This window comes from Colossoma macropomum, unplaced genomic scaffold (assembly GCF_904425465.1).
Source record: "Colossoma macropomum unplaced genomic scaffold, Colossoma_macropomum, whole genome shotgun sequence".
Lineage (NCBI taxonomy): Eukaryota > Metazoa > Chordata > Actinopteri > Characiformes > Serrasalmidae > Colossoma > Colossoma macropomum.
Genome location: NW_023494795.1, coordinates 8,514,693 through 8,532,264, shown reverse-complemented (window position 1 = coordinate 8,532,264; position 17,572 = coordinate 8,514,693). Strand labels below are relative to the sequence as shown.

At 43.6% G+C, this 17,572-nt stretch overlaps 1 protein-coding gene across 1 annotated transcript in view; it reads left to right on the top strand.

Moving 5' to 3' along the window:
* bach2b (BTB and CNC homology 1, basic leucine zipper transcription factor 2b) overlaps positions 1–17,572 on the top strand; it is a 153,293-nt gene that overhangs the window by 115,346 nt on the left and 20,375 nt on the right. The window contains exon 3 of the mRNA XM_036581366.1: positions 15,221–16,609. Within this exon, the coding sequence (XP_036437259.1) occupies positions 15,221–16,609 (1,389 nt within the window). The remainder of the gene's footprint in view (positions 1–15,220; positions 16,610–17,572) is intronic.

Here is a 17,572-nt window from a genome sequence, read left to right as displayed (position 1 = left end):
AACTGATTGGTTGAGAGGCATTCTAACCGTGCTGATATTTTGCCATAACATCATGGGTTTTTCACAAACATTGTATCACTCCACTGAGACGCCGTTGCTAAGCAACGACTTTGACAGCTGTACGAGACGCTGAAGCCATTTGAAAGTTTTTACTTCTTACTTTGCCACAAACAGAAAATGGACACTTTTAACATCACATTTGACCGACAGCTGATTTGGTCAGACTCTGAAGATGAGACTACACTAAATTCTCAAACTGTCATTATCACTGAGCAGCTTTTCAGTTAGCAGCTGTGACAGAAGAACAGCTAAACAACCTGGAATCAGCCAGAAATGAACCGAATACCATTCACCAAATGTGTAGTCTGATCTTCAGAGTCTGACCAAATCAGACTGAGCTATAAAACTGACGCAATAAAAAAACAAAACGCTGCTCAGTGGTGATGACAGATTTGGGAATTTAGTGTAAGGAGCAGGAGAACGAGCTGCCGGCTATGCAGCGGCTCGTGCCTGCGACCAAATCACAGCCGCCATGTTATTTCGCAATAACACCCTCCCTCTCGTCTTCTATTGCTTAAATAACTCCTTTAGAGGGCGGCAGTGAGTAATGTTTGTTTATTTGATGTTTGTTAATAACACCTTTAGAGGGCGGCGATGAATAATGTTCCATATAGAACCACTTTTTGGTGCTAGAGTCATTTTTCAAAAACGTGAAAATGAAATGGTTCTATGTAGAAAAATAGAACCCTTCTCTTTACTAAAGAACCCTTTAAGGACCATCTTTTCTAAGAGTGTAGTTTTGAACACTCTACAGTGATTAATTGTCATCTAAAATCTTATGGTCATGAGAGGCCAGTCAACATCAACACCTCTTCACTCCAGATTTTTTACAGCATTTAAAAATGCATTTTTTTACAGCATTTAAAAATGTTTATGTTGTGAGCATTTCATGATGAATGGACCAATAGAAATGGCCCAAAATGACTTAGGTAGGAATATGTGCCATAACAGCATGCAGCATGTATTTGGCCAATGCAGTCTATATGGACGCTCAATGGCACCTGTTGGACACCCCTGAACCAAACGGCCCTTTGACACAGAAGCCCACTCGTAGCGTCAGGTTTCTTGTCTGCTTTGAAGAGCTCAGAATGACTTGTTCTCTCAGACTGATGGCCGTGTCAATAAGCCCATGGCACAAGAAACAACTAGATCATAAGAGAAACATTCCTCTAAACCTCGTTGCCGCCACCGACTGAGAGAGAAATGACAGATCGGCCTCGGATGAGCCTGAAAGAGCAATGTGTCAGCAGCCTGTCAGGAGATTCGATCAGGGCCTTGGCGTGCGCAGGACCCTCACTCTATCAGGCCTTTCACAACAACAGGCTACATATCGGTGTAGAACAGGGGTCCGCGCTGTGTTTTTACCTTGTCATCTGGTGGATCAAGGGCTTTTATAATTGACTGTTATTGTCTTTATTAGCCTATAATGTAGTAGTTTTATTTAACGTTACATTTTTTGCGAGCGTATTGAACACTTTATTAAGCCTACATTGTCATTGTTAGCTCTTAGCACTATTGAATATTAGTTATTAATAATAATAATAATAATAGCTAATTAGATAGCTATTATTAGATAGCTAACATTGTGACTGTTTTGTAGATGCATACTTGTGGATCAAGAGCAATATTCTTTCTTACTTATCCCGGTTCCCTCTGGTCAGCATAGTCCAGACCAAGTAATATTAACTGTCAGCGTAATTTTTCAAAGCAGCTTATTCAGCTGATTCAGCGTCTCTCTGTCCTATCTATTAAAAACATCGAATCAGTTCATTATAAAGATTCAGTTGAATTTGCCCTCTCTCGCTCTCTCTCTCTCTCTCTCTCTCTCTCACTCTCTCTCTTTCCATCTCTATCTGTTTCTCTCTCACTCTAACACTATCTCTTCTGTTCATTTCTGTGTTCCTCTATTTCTCCACCTCTACCTTTTTTTTGTCTCATTCTCCATCTTTCTCTATCTCTTTCTCTTTGTCTTTCCCTCTCCCTTCTTCACTCTTTCTCTACCCCCTCATCCTCTCTGTCTCTCCATCTTTCTCTCTTTCTACCTCTTATTTCTCCCCCTCTGTTTCTCTCTCTCTCTCTTTTCCTTTCTTTTCTGTCTCTCTGTTTCTCCATATCTACCTTTTTTCTGTCTCTCCTTCTCTGTCTCTTTCTCAGCCTCTCTTATCTCTCTCTCTCTCTCCATCTCTATCTTTCTCTCCCTGTCTTTCTCTCTTTCCAGCACTTTCTCTCTCATCTCCATCTCTTTCTCTACTCTTCTCATCCTGTCTGTTTCTCCTTCTCTGTTCTTCTACCTGTTTTTCCTAATCTCTTTCTCCTTCTATCTCTATCTGTCTTTATCTCTCTCTTTCCCTTTTTTCTCACTCTCTCCTTCTCTACCTGCCTCTAAATTTCTATCTATTTCTCCCTTTCTATCTCTTCCTGTTCCCTTCATTTTTGTTTTTATTCCTTCATTTGCATCACAGGATTTACTCAATTGTACATTCTGTACATCGAGTACTCTCTCTCCCTTTCTCTCTCTCTCTCTCTCTGTCTCTCTCTCTGTCTCTCCCTCTCTTTGTCTCTCTCTCTCTCTCCTTCTCTATCTGCAGCTTGAAATGTGTGTGAGAGAACTGAGGGTGACTTGTGATCTCAGACACTTGAGAGAGAGAGAGAGAGAGAGAGAGACTATATATCTGTATGTGAGTGTGGTGTGCCGCAGTTGAAGCTTAATGGCTGAGCAGTGTCACTATGATTCAGCAGTGTTTTTTATTTTATTTTGTTTGTGTGTGTGTGTGTGTGTGTGTGTGTGTGTGTGATTGTGATTCAGCACTGGAACTGAGAGTCTCCTGACTGTCCCACTCCTCCACATACTTTAACCCAATGACCACATGCATTCCATCACCACTGAAAAAGAATGCTCTTCCACTGAACTGTGTATCACTGGAGGCTGAGACCCCGTGTCCTCTAGCTTAACCTCAGCAACCGAAAAGAAATCTTTGGCTGCTTTTTAGTTTTTCATATGAAAGCTGTGGTTACGTTTCTCACGGTTTCACATATGGACCTACAAAGTGTCTCATTCTCATACATATGCAATATAAACACACATATATGTGCTAAAACACCAGCTACCAGTGTTGACATTAATGACAAACCATGAATGTGTGATTAGCAAGAAAGATAAGCTGTCCCACTCCTAAGAATCACAACAAAGAATGTGGCTAAATTTAGCTAGCGTTATGTTTTAGCTAAACTAAGCTGGTTCCTGCAGCTGGAACAACCAGAAAAATGTTTTTTGTGTGATATTTGAGCCAAAAATCAGAATATAGTTAGACTATTTTTGTCAGATGTTAACAGTGACTTTAAACATTAGCTTAGCTTTCAGTTTAGCAATTATTGACGTGTTTCCTTTCAGATGGAGAGGAACTCAGCTAGCGTTATGCCTCAGCTAAGCTAGCTCGTCCCTCCGTAGCCTCAGCTCTGTCTTTATTAGTAATTATCTGAGATATCTGAGCACTTAGTGTTGGTATTAATGACAAACTATGCATCTGTGATTAGCAGGAAAAATTAGCTACCCTTCAGGAAAGATTACGAACAAATAAGGGTGCAGAACTAGCTAGCATTATGTCTTAGCTAAGCTAGGCTAGTCCACTGCAGCTAGAACAGCACTTTTGTGTTTTCTGAGCCAAAGACTGAAATGTTAGCCAAGCTTTTAGTTTCTCATGTTTGGATGTCTCTTTATTCAAGTAGAGAAGAGCCTGAATGACTGGAACTGGACATTGCCAAGATTTCCACAGAGTGGACAGACTCACCACAAGGACTTTGGTGTATCTTAGCTAGCATTTTACCTCAGCTAAGTTAAGCTAGTCCGTATGTCACCTCACCATTGTCTTGTATGAGACATGTTAGCCCTGTAAGTGTTGGTATTAATGACAAACCATGAATGTGTGATTGGCAGGAAAGATTAGCTACCTTCTCAGTAAGTATAAGAACAAAGAATGTGGCCAAATTCAGCTAGCATCATGTTTTAGCTAAAGTTAGCTAGTCCTTTGCAGCTGGATCAACCAGAAAAATACTGTTTATGTTTTATTTGAGCCAAAGATCATAATTTATTTATGCTATTATTTTCTGATGTTACCAATGACTTGTACATTTTTGAAACATTAGCGTAGCTTTGGTTTTGCAGTTATTGATGTGTTTCTATTTAAGTGGAGAGGAGCTATGAAAGTGACTGGAAATACCTGTGGGCATTACTTAGGCTACGTTTACACAGCAGGTAAAAGTGGCCCAAATCAGATTTTCTTACCAAATCCGATTTTTTTTGTTTGGCTGTTCACATTATCTTTTAAATGTGACCTGTATGCGACACCAGTCTGAACAGATCAGCTACCAAACCGACCCACATGCGCAAAAGAACAATGCTTTACGTGGCGGCTCATCCAGAGGTAAACATTCATGATGGTCAGCGAACAATAGTCACACCCGGAGCTTTCAGTTTCGTCTTCACCAGCATCGCAAAATTATGACGAATGCCGAGTTGGATTGACGTAAAGGTCGCATAAATTCCGATCTGACTGTTCAGACTGAGTCGCATTGCCGCAGATCGGATATGTATCGGATTTCAGTACCACATATGAAAGCGTCTCAAATCGGAATTGAAAATGTCAGATTCAATGCATTTTTTGCTGTTCACACAGCCACACAGAAGACACATCTGTGTCACATATGAGGAAAAAGATCGGATTTGGGCCACTTTTATCTGCTGTGTAAGCGTAGCCTTAGACAGCCACACAGTGGACAGCCTTACCTATAAGGACTCAGCTAACAGTATGCCTCGGCTAAGCTAAGCTAGTCCCTCTATAGCCTCACTTCTGACTTTATTAGTGCTTATCTGAGATAGGTGAGCAATTAGTGTTAGTATTAATAACAAACTATGCATTTGTGATTCACAGGAAAAATAAACTACCTTCTAGGAGAGAATCAGAATAAAGAAGGGTGCAGAACTAGCTAGCATAATGTCTTATCTAAGCTAAGCTAGTCCCTCGCAAATGGAACAACCTAAAAAATGTTTTTTTTTTTGTTATTTGAGTCGAAGACCACAAATGTAAAAATGACTTTATAAACATTTTAGAAATGTTAGCTTTTAATTTTAGTTTTAAAGATCTCCATTCAAGTGAAGAGGGCCCATGAAAAAGGCTGGAGATAACTGCCCGAGGACAGTGCCAAGACTGCCACACACTGGACAGTCCTACCTATAAGGCCTTTAGCTTAACTCAGCTAGCGTTATGCCTCAGCTAAGCTAAGCTGGTCCCTCTGCAGCCTCACCTCACCCTGCCTCCGCTAGTAATTAGCCGAGGTATGTGGGCGCTTAGTGCTGGTATTGATGACAAGCCATGAGTATGTGATTTGCAGAGGAGAGTGAGGCCACGTCTCTGTGGAACTCTAAATAAAGACTAATCCTTTTTCTCCAGTCTGTCCGACATACCGGCCTTACGTGGAGAGAGTTGTAAGAGAGTCCGCTTCAGGCGGAGTTACGCTTGACAGGTGACCCCTCAACACAAACAAACAAGTTACCGAGTGGGTCGAGACCTGGCAGCGAGGAGAGTAATCCCAAGGATTGGACGAGTGCAGCACACAGCACTAGCACTAACATTCTCAGACCAGACAGCAGACTATCACACGTTTAGCGTAGGCAGATGGTGGGAGAGGGAGAGACGCACGGAGAGTAAGTGAAAGAGAGAGAAAAACACAGAAACAGAGATAGAAGGAAGAGAAAGTGAGAGACACGAAAAGAGTGAAGGATAGTGTAGGAGGGAATGAAAGAGAGGAGGAGAAAGTAAAGCCGGTAGTGGTGAAAGAACTAAACAATATGAACTACCGCTGAACTCGAGACTCTGTGCAATGATGCAGGCAACCATCGGACACCATATGGACCAATCAGGGTCAGGGAGGGTCTCAGAATGAATGATGAACAATGTTGTTTTGGCTAAAAAGACATCATTGGGCTTGAATGAAGCATTGCTTTCATTGAAGTGTTCTTAAGAAAGAAAGATTGAAGGAATTAAAAGGAGGATTGTTTTAGCTTTAGACACATTGGGTGTCTTTTAAAATCGTAACAGAAAATAATACACTAAAAACCATTCATGAGCTAAATCACTTAGCTAAAGCTGGGGTTACACTACAAAACTTTTCCCCCCGATTTTAGCCCCGATTGTCAGTCTGGCCGAGTCTGTGCTAGTTGGCTCTAGTCTGCAGATTTTTGGGTCAGTCTGAGTCGACAGTTGGAGAGAGAATTGAGTCACGTCCAAAAGGCACTGACTTAGATTTTTGGCCTCCCAATTGCATTTCAGACCAGTCGGAGTTTATCAAACATGTTTGATTTTTTCAACCTGAGCATGATCTAGTCGTGTAAACTGGTCAACGACTCAATCTGAACAGATTCCTGCAACAACCAATGAAAACTGAGTGCGTGAAAGAAGAAAATACAGCAAGTAAACAGAAAAAAATGGCGAAAAAGCACAAACAGCAGAGAAAACAGCAGCAGCAGCTCCACCTTTGTGTACTTGCGTCTTCGAGTGACACGAGTTTGCGTGAGTTCGCATGGGTCTTTTCATAAAGACAGTCTTTTCATAATCTATAAAGACTTTAAAAGTACCCAAGGCTAAAGGTTGCTTTTCCACTGCATGGCATGGCTCGACTCTACTCAACTCTACTCCATTTTGGTACCACCTATTTTATTTTTCACTGTAGATATAGAACCCCCCTCTATGTAAGTGGTCATCATAGCGATGCCGCATGAGATCGTCACGACATTAAGGAAACAAATTTTGTTCAGAAGAGGCTGAGGCAGCAAGACAAAAGTCTGTGGAAAAAAACAGAAAACTACATTACAAACATTACAAACTACATTAGAGTCCAGACGACAAGACGATTCTGGTTGCTCGAAGGAGACCCAAGAAGATACACTAACCTGGTAGCAAACTTTAGCATATGTGTTTAGCGATTCTCTCCAACCAATCAGTAATCTTTTAGTATCGGCTTAGCTTGCTGGGAACCTCGACGGAGTTGGTACCAAAAATAGTATCTGGAACCAGGTACCAGATTTGCCTACTGGAAAACCAAATTACGCAAATAGAGTCGAGTCAAACCGGTACTATGCTGTGGAAAAGCAGCTTAATAGAACATATAAGCAACAACATAAAGCTTAGTAAAGAGCGGCCAAGCTTGTTATTCTAACAAAATATCCAAATATGGTAAAATAATAAGAAAACCACAAAGAACACAGCTATTTAGCTATGGTTAGGCTAATTAGCTTACTTAGTTAGTTTAATTGCTTAATGTTGGAAGCTAATTTAACTGTGAAAAGAGATGTTTTTAGTTGAATATTAAGTTAAAAACTTCTTAAGAAATAAGCCACGGCCCTAGATCTGGAGTTCAATCCCCAACAATGCCACAGCCATCTGTGTCCGAAAGTCCAGGAGAGCAATAAGTACCCTAACTTTCTCTCCCTGCTTAGCATTCTCCTCCCAGCATGTTGTGCTGTTGCATTAGTGACAGTTCAAAAAGATCTGTGACTGACAAAGCTCATGCTAGCCTTCCGGCTTGGTAGCATCATGTGATGGGAAGATCTAGCTAATAGGTGGAATTGGCAGTGATTTATTTGGGAAGAAACTGAAGTGAAAGTACATTAAAAATGGCACTGTTAAAGGGAAAAATGTATTTAATACTGTAACAAAAACAGCTTTCATTTGTAAAATAGGGAGAATCCAAAAAGAAGTGCCTCTCTCAGACAGCAGAGCATGATGTCTTGTGAAAACCCTGTGCTTGAAGCGCAGACGGAGTGGAAGTCCTGGTCCCTGGACTACGAGGTCATGTCCTCCCCCCGGTCTGCTCTACTGTAAGCTGCAGTCTGAAGGGATTATTCATTACGCTATCTGATTTAATCCACTACTAACCCCCCACAGCCCCACCAGCATGTTTCTATATGTACGCTTACTAAAGACTTCCTGGTCCCACTTTATATGAAGTGTCTCTAATAACTGTGTAGTTACATGTGAACAACATATGCAACAACAATGTAACTACTAGATTTAGTCAGTGTTACAATTGGATTACAGAAGTACACCTCATGTAATTACACAAGGGTAATGACAAAAATAATTACGTTTGTAATTAGACTGGAACAGCAGTTGTTTTCAGAAGGTTTCTTTTCCAGCAGTAAAATTAAGTTTGTAATAACTTACATTCAGACATTGCTTACACTGTATCTGCCAGCTTTCCTAACATTTAGCTAGCATTTATGTTGCTAGTGCTGAGACATTGTAACCAGTTTCAACTTTAAACTATTCTATAGTGTGACAGTACAGCATTTCCCCCAAAGCAATGTCTATATTACCACTTCATTATTACACAGTAGCTACATAACAACTACACAGAAACTGTCCACTTAATTTAAAGTGTAACACTACACTACAGGAAAGGTCTGTGTAGAAGATACAGTTGTGTAATTACATGAGGCAAAACTGAAGTTGATACACATATGTAATTACATAGGCTGTACATCTGTTATCCATCTGTACCATTGACTAAATCATCAGTAGTTACAGTGTTGTTGCATATGTTATTCATGTGTAACTACACAGTTATTAGAGACACTTCATATAAACTGGGACTGGCTTCTTAACAAAATCACCAAGTTAATCATGATGTTAACGTCCTTTTGCTTTGCTTTGCATGACATCTACAAGTCCTTCATAACAACTGATATCAACCTGTGTAACATGTTATTAATGCTTATCCCAGCATGCTTTTGTCTATTCTGATGTCATTTCACCTCAGCAAGTGTTATGAGAAATGATGGTCAAAATGAAAGAGCATTCAGGACTCAGATAGACTGTTTGGATTATGTGAACTGTCATATGACTCATTTTTAGTTGTTTATAAACAGCCCGCTGTAGTGGAATGGAACTGACCCGGTCTTAGTAGCAGTGCCCTTATTTACCTAAGGGAGCGCCCCTAAGTGGTGAAATGAGACACAGCCCGCCTCATTGTGTCTGGACATGAAGGTTGATGTCAGGTTAGTCAGCAGATTTGATATCGCAGACGTCTCGTCTCCAGCCTCCGTGGACGTGTGTGTGTTTGCATTTATGTACTCGAGCTCTGTCGTTGTCATGCATGCATCTGACTTATTAACATTCATGATATGCAGGAATTTGCCTGGGCCCATTTGCATAAATTAGCCATCTCTGCTATAGAGAGGGGAGAAGCCGGCATAGGACCGGAGAGAAAGGACGAGTGAGAATGGGAGAGAGAGAGAGAGAGAGAGAGAGAGAGAGAGAGAGAGAGAGAGAGAGTGAGAGAGAGTGCTAGTTGAGGGCATTTGTGTGTGAGTGTGTGCAAGACACAGTTCAAACAAGGGGGGGCTTTGGGGGGCTGACAACATTCCATGACCTGCTTATGGAGCGGATTATTTTGGCAGAATTCCTGAAACCTGCCTGTGAGCTGTCAGAATGTGAGAGGAGCTCAGATATGATACGGCTATTCAGAGAGAGAGAGAGAGCGAGAAAGAGAGAGAGAGAGACAAAAGAAAGGGAGGGAAAAAAGAGGTAGAGAAAAAGGAAAAGAAAAAAGAAGAAAAGAAGAGAAGAGAGGGAGAAGAGAATAGAGAAGAGACAAAGAGAGAGAGAGACAGAGAGAGAGAAAAAAAGAGGAGAGAGAGAGATAGAAAGATAGAGGTAGGGACAGGGAGAGAAAAGATAAAAGAGCGAGCAAGAGAGAAAGAGTGAGTACAGAGAGAGATGGATGGACACAGAGAAGGGAGGGACAATAGAAAGGGAGAAAAAGAAGGTAGAGAAAGGAAGAAAAAAGACAACTGAGATGAAAAGAAGAGAGAGGGAGAAGAGAAAAAAGGAAAGAGAGAAGAGACGAGGAGAGAAAAAGAGACAGAGAGAAGAGAAGAGGGAAGGATGGGGAGAGAAAAGAGTAGAGATAGAGAGGGAGAGGGAGAAAGAGTACCGAAAGAGACAGAGAAGACAAGAAAAAGGAGAAGGAAAGAAGAGCGAAAGAGAGAAGAAGAGAGACAGAGAGAGAAAAAAGAGAAGAGAGAGCTAGCAGAGAGAGAGACAGAGGGACAGAGAGAGCTAGCAGAGAGAGAGACAGAGGGACAGAGAGAGAGAGAGAATGAGGGAGAGAGAGAATGAGGGAGAGGGAGAGAGAGAGAGTACAGAGAGAGTGTGTGAGAGAGAGTGAGAGTGAGAGAGAGAGAGAGAGAGAGAGAGATTAGTAGAAATGGCCCAGATCTATCATGCTGATTAATGGAGGTGTGTGTGTAGTAAATGCTCCATATGTCAGAACTGCTCTGTTAATGAGCTTCACTTCTGTAATTTCCTCTTTACCTTCACTAACACCTTTTCATTTCCTCCTCCTCCTTGTTTTGCTGCTGTTTTCGCCTCCTCCTCTTTTTGTCCTTTACCCCCCTCCCCCCATTTAAAGGATTGTACAGTAGTATCAGTACTGCATGGATGGCTTTGTGTCTTTGTTTCTCTCTCCATCTCCCTTCTCCCTCTACCTCTCTCTTTCTTTAACTTCCCTCCCTTTCTCACTCATAGTATTCTCTCTCCCTCCCCCCTCCCTCTCTTTTGCCCCTCTCTCTCTTTCTCTCCAAATCTCTACATCCAGCTCTCCCCTACTGACTCTCTTTCACTTGTCTATGTGTATGTTTCTGCATATGTACCTGTGTGTGTGTGCGTGTGTGTGTGTGTGCTCTCACAGATGGTGTGTGAGTGTATAAAGCTGTGCTGGTGTGTACTGCAGCTGCTGATGTCAGCTGAAAGCAGATAGAGGATGTTCAGCACTTCTGTTCTTCAGCACTGAGAGCTGTTCAGCAGACTGACTTTCAGCATAGAGCTTCACTGCCTCCAGCCTGTATCAGCCTCATCTCAGCCTCTTTCACTGAACCCTCAATTCAACTCAATTTGATTCTATACAATTCATTTAAGTTCAGTTCAGTTTCAACTCAAATAAATTCAGTTCTGCTTAAATCCACTTAACTCAGCTCCATTCTGTTCAACTCCATTCAGCTCCTCTCAGTTAAGCTTAACTCAGTTAATTATAATTAATAATTAATTAATATTCAGTTCACCTGAACTCTACTCAGTTTAACTCAACTCCAATCAGTTCAACTCAATTTAACTCCACTGAATTAAACTCAACTCAACTCCATTTAATTCAACCCAACTCTACTCAATTTGACTCAGGTCAGTTCAACGCCACTCAACTACATTCAGTTAGTCAGTTCAACTAACAGTTAAACTCCACTCAGTTCAGTTCAGCTCCACTCAATTTACCACAACTTCGCTCAGTTGAACTCAAGTTCATTCAGTCTCAACTCACTTCCAGTCAGTTGAGCTCTACTCAATTCGACTCAACTCCATTCGGTTCAACTCCACTCAAGTTCAATCAGTTGAACTTAACTTGACTCAATTAAATGTAACTTGACTCAATTGCATTCAGTTTACCTGAACTCCACTCAATTTAATTCAACTCCAACCAATGCAACTTAACCTAATTAAACTCAACTCATCGACATTTATTTCAACCCTACTCAGTTCAACTCAGCTCCTCTCAGTTTAACTTAACTCCTATCAGTTCGTCTCAACGTCTCAACTCAGTGACATTCAATTGAACTCATCTTCATTCAAATCAACTCAACACCATTCAGTTAATTCCACTCAAGTCAACTCAATTCCATTCAGTTTAACTCCATTCAATTCAACTCCAGTCCAGTCAACTCCATTCAAGTTAATCCACTCAATTCAACTCAGCTCCACTCAGTTTTACTTAACTTCATTGTCATTGTCATATAAAAATCATGCCTCATAACTCCATTCAACTCCAGCCTTAAATGGCCTTTACATTATGTAAACATTTCATACCACATGGGACCAAAATTACTTGGACTAAACCTCTTTACATTAATGTTACATGTTCAAAAATGTCTTTCTAGATGTTGTTACAACAGTAGTCGTGCACTTCCATGAATTCCATGAATTCCACAGTTTATTTTTCTCTCTCTCGCTCTCTTATCCTTTCTTTTCTTCTGTCTCTCCCTCTGAGCCATGATCATGCGTGTCCAGTCAGAGGCTCTCCCCTCCCCCCATTTTCCACACACACATGCTCCTATATGCGCCTGCACACACTCCATCCCCCCACAGAGATTACGAGTCAGCAGCTTCCTCTCAACAATGACTGATCACTGATGCCGACGGCGCTTTCTCCCTCTGTCTGCATCTCTCTTTCTCTCTCTCTCTCTCTTTCTCTCTCTCTCTCTCTCTCTCTCTCTCTCTCTCTCTCTCTCTCTCTCTCTCTCTCTCTCTCTCTCTTTCTCTCACTCTCTTTCTGCAGTTATCTGCTGGAACCCACAGAGTCCCGTTGCTCTCGCTGCTCTTTATTAACGCTGATGTGCATGTAAAAATTATCATGCAAATGGGAAAATATTCACACTCACTGCTGGGCTCTGGAGGGAGCTCTGTAATTTCTGGAGTTTGCCAAAGTGAATTCACAAACAGGACTGAACGTTCTGCTAGAATCTTTCCTCCATGACATCACCCCCCACAACCCACGCTCTCGCTCTTCATCATGCATGCAGCTGGTCTCGTCCAGGTGAAAGAAGAAAGCTGCATCCTGCATCTGCTGCTGTATCGAACAAACAGACGAGTGTCTTTATCCAATCAAATCACACAAGCATCCAGAGGCTTTTCATTGAAAATTCATATAAAAATGCAGCGCTGAGGTTTACATCTTTGTTGCTTTTGTGTGGGGGGAACCCTCAGGACCTCCTAGGCCTCGTAGAGAATGATGTGTAATGATTTCTGGGAACTATTTTTTTTTTTTTTATTCATTTAACTGTATCATCATGCTTATTGCATTTAAACCTTGCAATGATTGTATCAATATGCTTATTTTATTGTTACTTTTTGATTGGAAATAAAAAAATAAAGACCCGAGCAAAATTGTCCAATCAGGGCTCTTTTGCCTGTGGTGTCTGGGTAGATACAGCCATGAGCTTTTCCATTGGCTAGACCTTCAGGAGCCAGACAGAAGGCCTTACAGTTTAGAACTGCCAACATACTAAGGAACTGTAAGGAGCCCCGCTGGTAACATCGCATATAAATACAAATAATGTGTGGCCACGCCTTATTAACACGTGGGAACAAGATCCTAATAAGTGGCCATGATTTAGTAAGGTGTGTGAAGGAGGTACTTAAGTTGTGGTCACAGGCATGGGAACAAGATCATGCCTTACTAAGTCATGGCCATGCATTGGGATCTCGCTCCCACACCTTACTAAGTCGTGGCCATGACTTAATTATCTTGTTCCCATGCCTTTCTAAGTCATGGCAACGCATTAGGATCTCGTTCCCATGCCTTACTAAATCGTGGCCACGTGTTAGGATCTCGTTCCCACGCCTTACTAAATCATGGCCACAACTTAATTATCTTGTTCCCACCTTACTAAGTTCCCACGCCCTACTAAGTTTTGGCCATGCATTATTTTTATTTATATAGGATGTCATCAGCCAGGCTCCGTAGAGCTGACAGTGCTGGCCAGAATATGATTTCAGCCAACAATAGATCTAAACAGTGAGTAAATGGGGCTTTTTCCCTCCCCTCACTCATTGAAAACACATTGTTCCTTCACGTCTCCTGGACCTTTAAGGGGCGCTTGCGGGAGACTTTGCATCACCCAGGCAGAAGAGAGGGAGCTTTGTGGATGGGGAACAATGCAGGCCTAGATCAAAGTTCAGCCATTGTCATGCGCTTCAGAGAGGAGAACACCTAGCAGAGTATGTGGAGCACAGTCACAGCACAGGGCCAGAGAGTGACTCATAGCTCGGAGAGAGAGAGAGAGAGAGAGAGAGAGAGAGAGAGAGAGAAATAACCTAGGGAAAGAGAAAGAAGCATAAAGAAAGAGAGAGAGAGAGAGACAGAGAGAGAGAAAGTTGAGAGAGGAAGAGAAGGAGAGAAAGATGAATGGGGAAAACGGGGAAAAAAAGAACGAGAAAGGAGAGAGAGAGAAAATGGGGAGAGAGACAGAGGGGAGAGAAAGAAGGGAGAGATTAAAAGTGAGGAGAGAGAGAGATGGAGAGAGAGAAACGGGAAGAGAGGGCAAAAAGAATGTGAAGACAAAAAGATACAGATAGAGAAAGTGAGAGAAAGGATAAGAAGAGAAAGTGCGTAGAGAGAAAGAGAGAGAGAGATAAAGTGGGAGAGAGAGAGAAATAGCCAAGGGAAAGAGAGTGTGAAAAGAGAAAGATACGTAAAGAGAGAGAAAGTTGAGAGAGGAAGAGAAGGAGAGAAAGATGAATGGGAAGGGCAGAGAGCGAGAGAGAGAATGGGGAAAGAAAGAACGAGAGAGTGACAGAGGGGAGAGAAAATGAGGAGAGAGAAAGTAAGAAAATAGGGAGAGATTTAAAGTCAGAAGAGACAGAGAGAGAGGGAAAGAGAGACAGAGAGAGAGAGAGAGAAGGATGAGACGAGGACTGTGCTGAGTTGAGTTAAGGTTTATGGTGTTTGTGAGCTGCTCCACACATGTCTCAGGGAATTCCACACGTTGGAGAGAAATTGCTCCGTTATGCAGCTTCTACTTTAGTGCACACGCTAACGTGCACAGCTAAGGGCTGCAGTGGGACAGCGAGACATTTGCTGACTCAGACATTTACTTAATTACCAGCATTAGGCTCATATGGAAGGCTCTCCTCCCTCCCTCCTTCCCTCCTCTGTCATCCAGGCTCTGCATGGTGATAGCAGAGATTACCCAGCCTCTTACAACCTGGTTAGTCTCCGCAGATGCTTCACACTTTAGAAATGAAGAGATGGACTGCTACAGACAGTTCCATATGGTGCCCTGCCCCTGCTCCCTGCCCTGTCATACCACCAGCACCAGGCAGGGGGCAGAGACCAATCATGACCTGTGGTCTGGCCTTGACCAGTGTTGGCCTTTTTATTTCATGCCATGTAGAACGTTCAGTGCTGATCCTCTAAAAGATTAACTGAAACTTTGCTGTGTTTGTTAGTGGTCATTAGAGCTGTCGGGTTGCCTCTGCACACTCCAAGTGCCCAGAACAATGGCATTGCTGATGATAACGCTGACAATTTCCCCTGTGTTTTGTTTGTGTGTGCGCAGGTCACTGCCAGGGGCTTCGCTCCATTGTTGCAGTTCGCCTACACAGCCAAGCTGCTGCTCAGCCGCGACAACATCCAGGAAGTGATCCGCTGCGCAGACTTTCTGCGCATGCACAACCTGGAGGACTCCTGCTTCCGATTCCTGGAGGCGCAGCTGCGGAGCGAGGACGATGTTCAAGTGCTCTGCCACAAGGTGGAGGCTGAGAACAACCACTCGGAGGACGAGGGCATGCAAGCCGAGGCACCAGTGGTCAATGCTTCCTGGGATGCTTCGCCGCGACCCTGCCATCGTCCGGACTTCCTAGATGGCCGGGTGGATGCAGGACGGCAGGGCGCTTCGGACTTGCCCCGCTGCCCCAAGTACAGGAAGTACCAGTGGGCCTGCAGCAAGCACAATGACAGCAATGACAACGACAGCTCCTCAAACACCAGTAGTACCTCAGGTTTCCCAAGCACACTGCTGGGTGGGCCGGTCGTGGCGCAGATCAAGCAAGAGCCACGGGGCGAGGATGAACCGGTCCTGTCAGGCAACGAGGGTGACGGCAGGGACAAGGATCTAACTGTGGCCGACATGGAGCTGGACAGTGGCAAGTCGCCCACTTGCCTGCGCGCCCTCTTCAAGCGGGGGTTCCCAGACGCGCCCGATACTTCCCGGCCGCTTTTGGCCGGCCAACTGGCCTGCGCCCAGGGCAAGGCGAGCACTCAGGGAGAGCACAAAAAGGACCACAGGCCGGCCTTCCCCAAAGACGCCAAAGACGGCTTCTCCACGGGCCTGTCGCTGAGGTCAGCATCCTGCGATGGCGTCTGCAAGCAGGACACAGAGCTGGACCGCCGCAGCGTTATCTTCGCGCCTGCCCACTCCTATCCGGGTGGTGGCAACTCGCCTCCGGACAAGGAGCTTCCACCTGAGCACTTGCCCAAGGGCTTGTGGGTTGGAGGGAGCCAGTCGTTACCCAGCTCACAGGCTGCCTACTCCTCCTCCTCAGGCGCCCCCCAGGGTGAGGCAACTCCAGCGCTTCTCCTATGCCGCCAGCGGCCCAATGCCAGCTGTCCTGTGCCCATCAAGGTGTGTCCGCGCTCGCCACCCTCTGAGACCCGCACACGCACCTCCAGCTCCTGCTCCTCCTATTCGTATGCTGAGGATGGCAGCGGTGGCTCACCTTGCAGCTTGCCCCAGTTTGAGTTCTCGTCATCGCCCTGCTCCAGCGTGAGCCGCTGCCTTCCTGCCGACCCACAGGAGTCCGGCACAGGCGCTGATGCGCCACTCTTCGGCCCAGCCAGGCCCAAGATCAAGTGTGAGCGGGCGTACGGCACCAACTCGAGTGACGAGTCCGGCTCCTTCTCAGAAGGGGACAGTGAGTCCTGCCATGTTCAGGAGCAAGGATCAGAAGTAAGTCATCTGTGTTCTCTCACTGTGGCGATTTTAATCTCAGGAGTCTTTATTGTTATCTTGGTATAACATGACTACATAACTGCATAATTCACTGCTCCATGCACCTCCCACGAATGTGTAAACTATTAGCTACTGTCGCATGGCTGAATTTATCCTAAGGCTGTGTTCACACAAAATTGATTATGTTAAAACAAGTGGGCTGAGACCCCCTGAGACGCCATCTGGTGTGGTTTGTTTGAAATATGGACACCAAAGATATCTATATGGCCAGTGATTTTATATGCATATTTAAATACACCATTTACTATATATATTTACAGTGGTTATACTTGGCTCTGCAAAAACCACAACACACTGCCTCCGAAAGCTTATAGCTTTAGAACATTGGTCACCAATCCTGGTCCTGGAGATGTGCCTTCCTGCAGAATCAAGTTTTGACCACAATCTGAAACATCTGCTCCAGCTAATTAACTTCTTCAGAATGCATTCTTTTTGATGCATTTTTTTAGATATGGGGGAGCATATGATACAGATGCATATATAGAATATGAAGATGACATGAATATGACAAGACAAAAGTAAAACAAGGACTTGCTTTCAAGTCGTCAAAGAAATTGGCATTGATATTTTTCCACACCTCCAAAGTTCAGTCTCAGAAGTTGGTTGCATTTGCCTCTGCTTCCAAGTAATCCTAAACACATTCATTGATGTTGAGGTCTGGACTCTAGTGGGGTCACTCCATTATTCTCAGAACACCAGCAGCTTCTTTTCTCAGTAAGGGCTTCTTGGCAACTACGCATCTTTTCAGACTCGTAGCATTCCCACAGTGGAAGGATGGACAGAAACACCTGCAGATTTTTTCAGATCGAAAGCAAAAGTGGAGCTTGATTTTGTTTTCTCTCAAAGATGAAAGGTTTAAGTGCCGTTTATCTGGTGGGGAAAGTTTTGGTGGTCTACCAG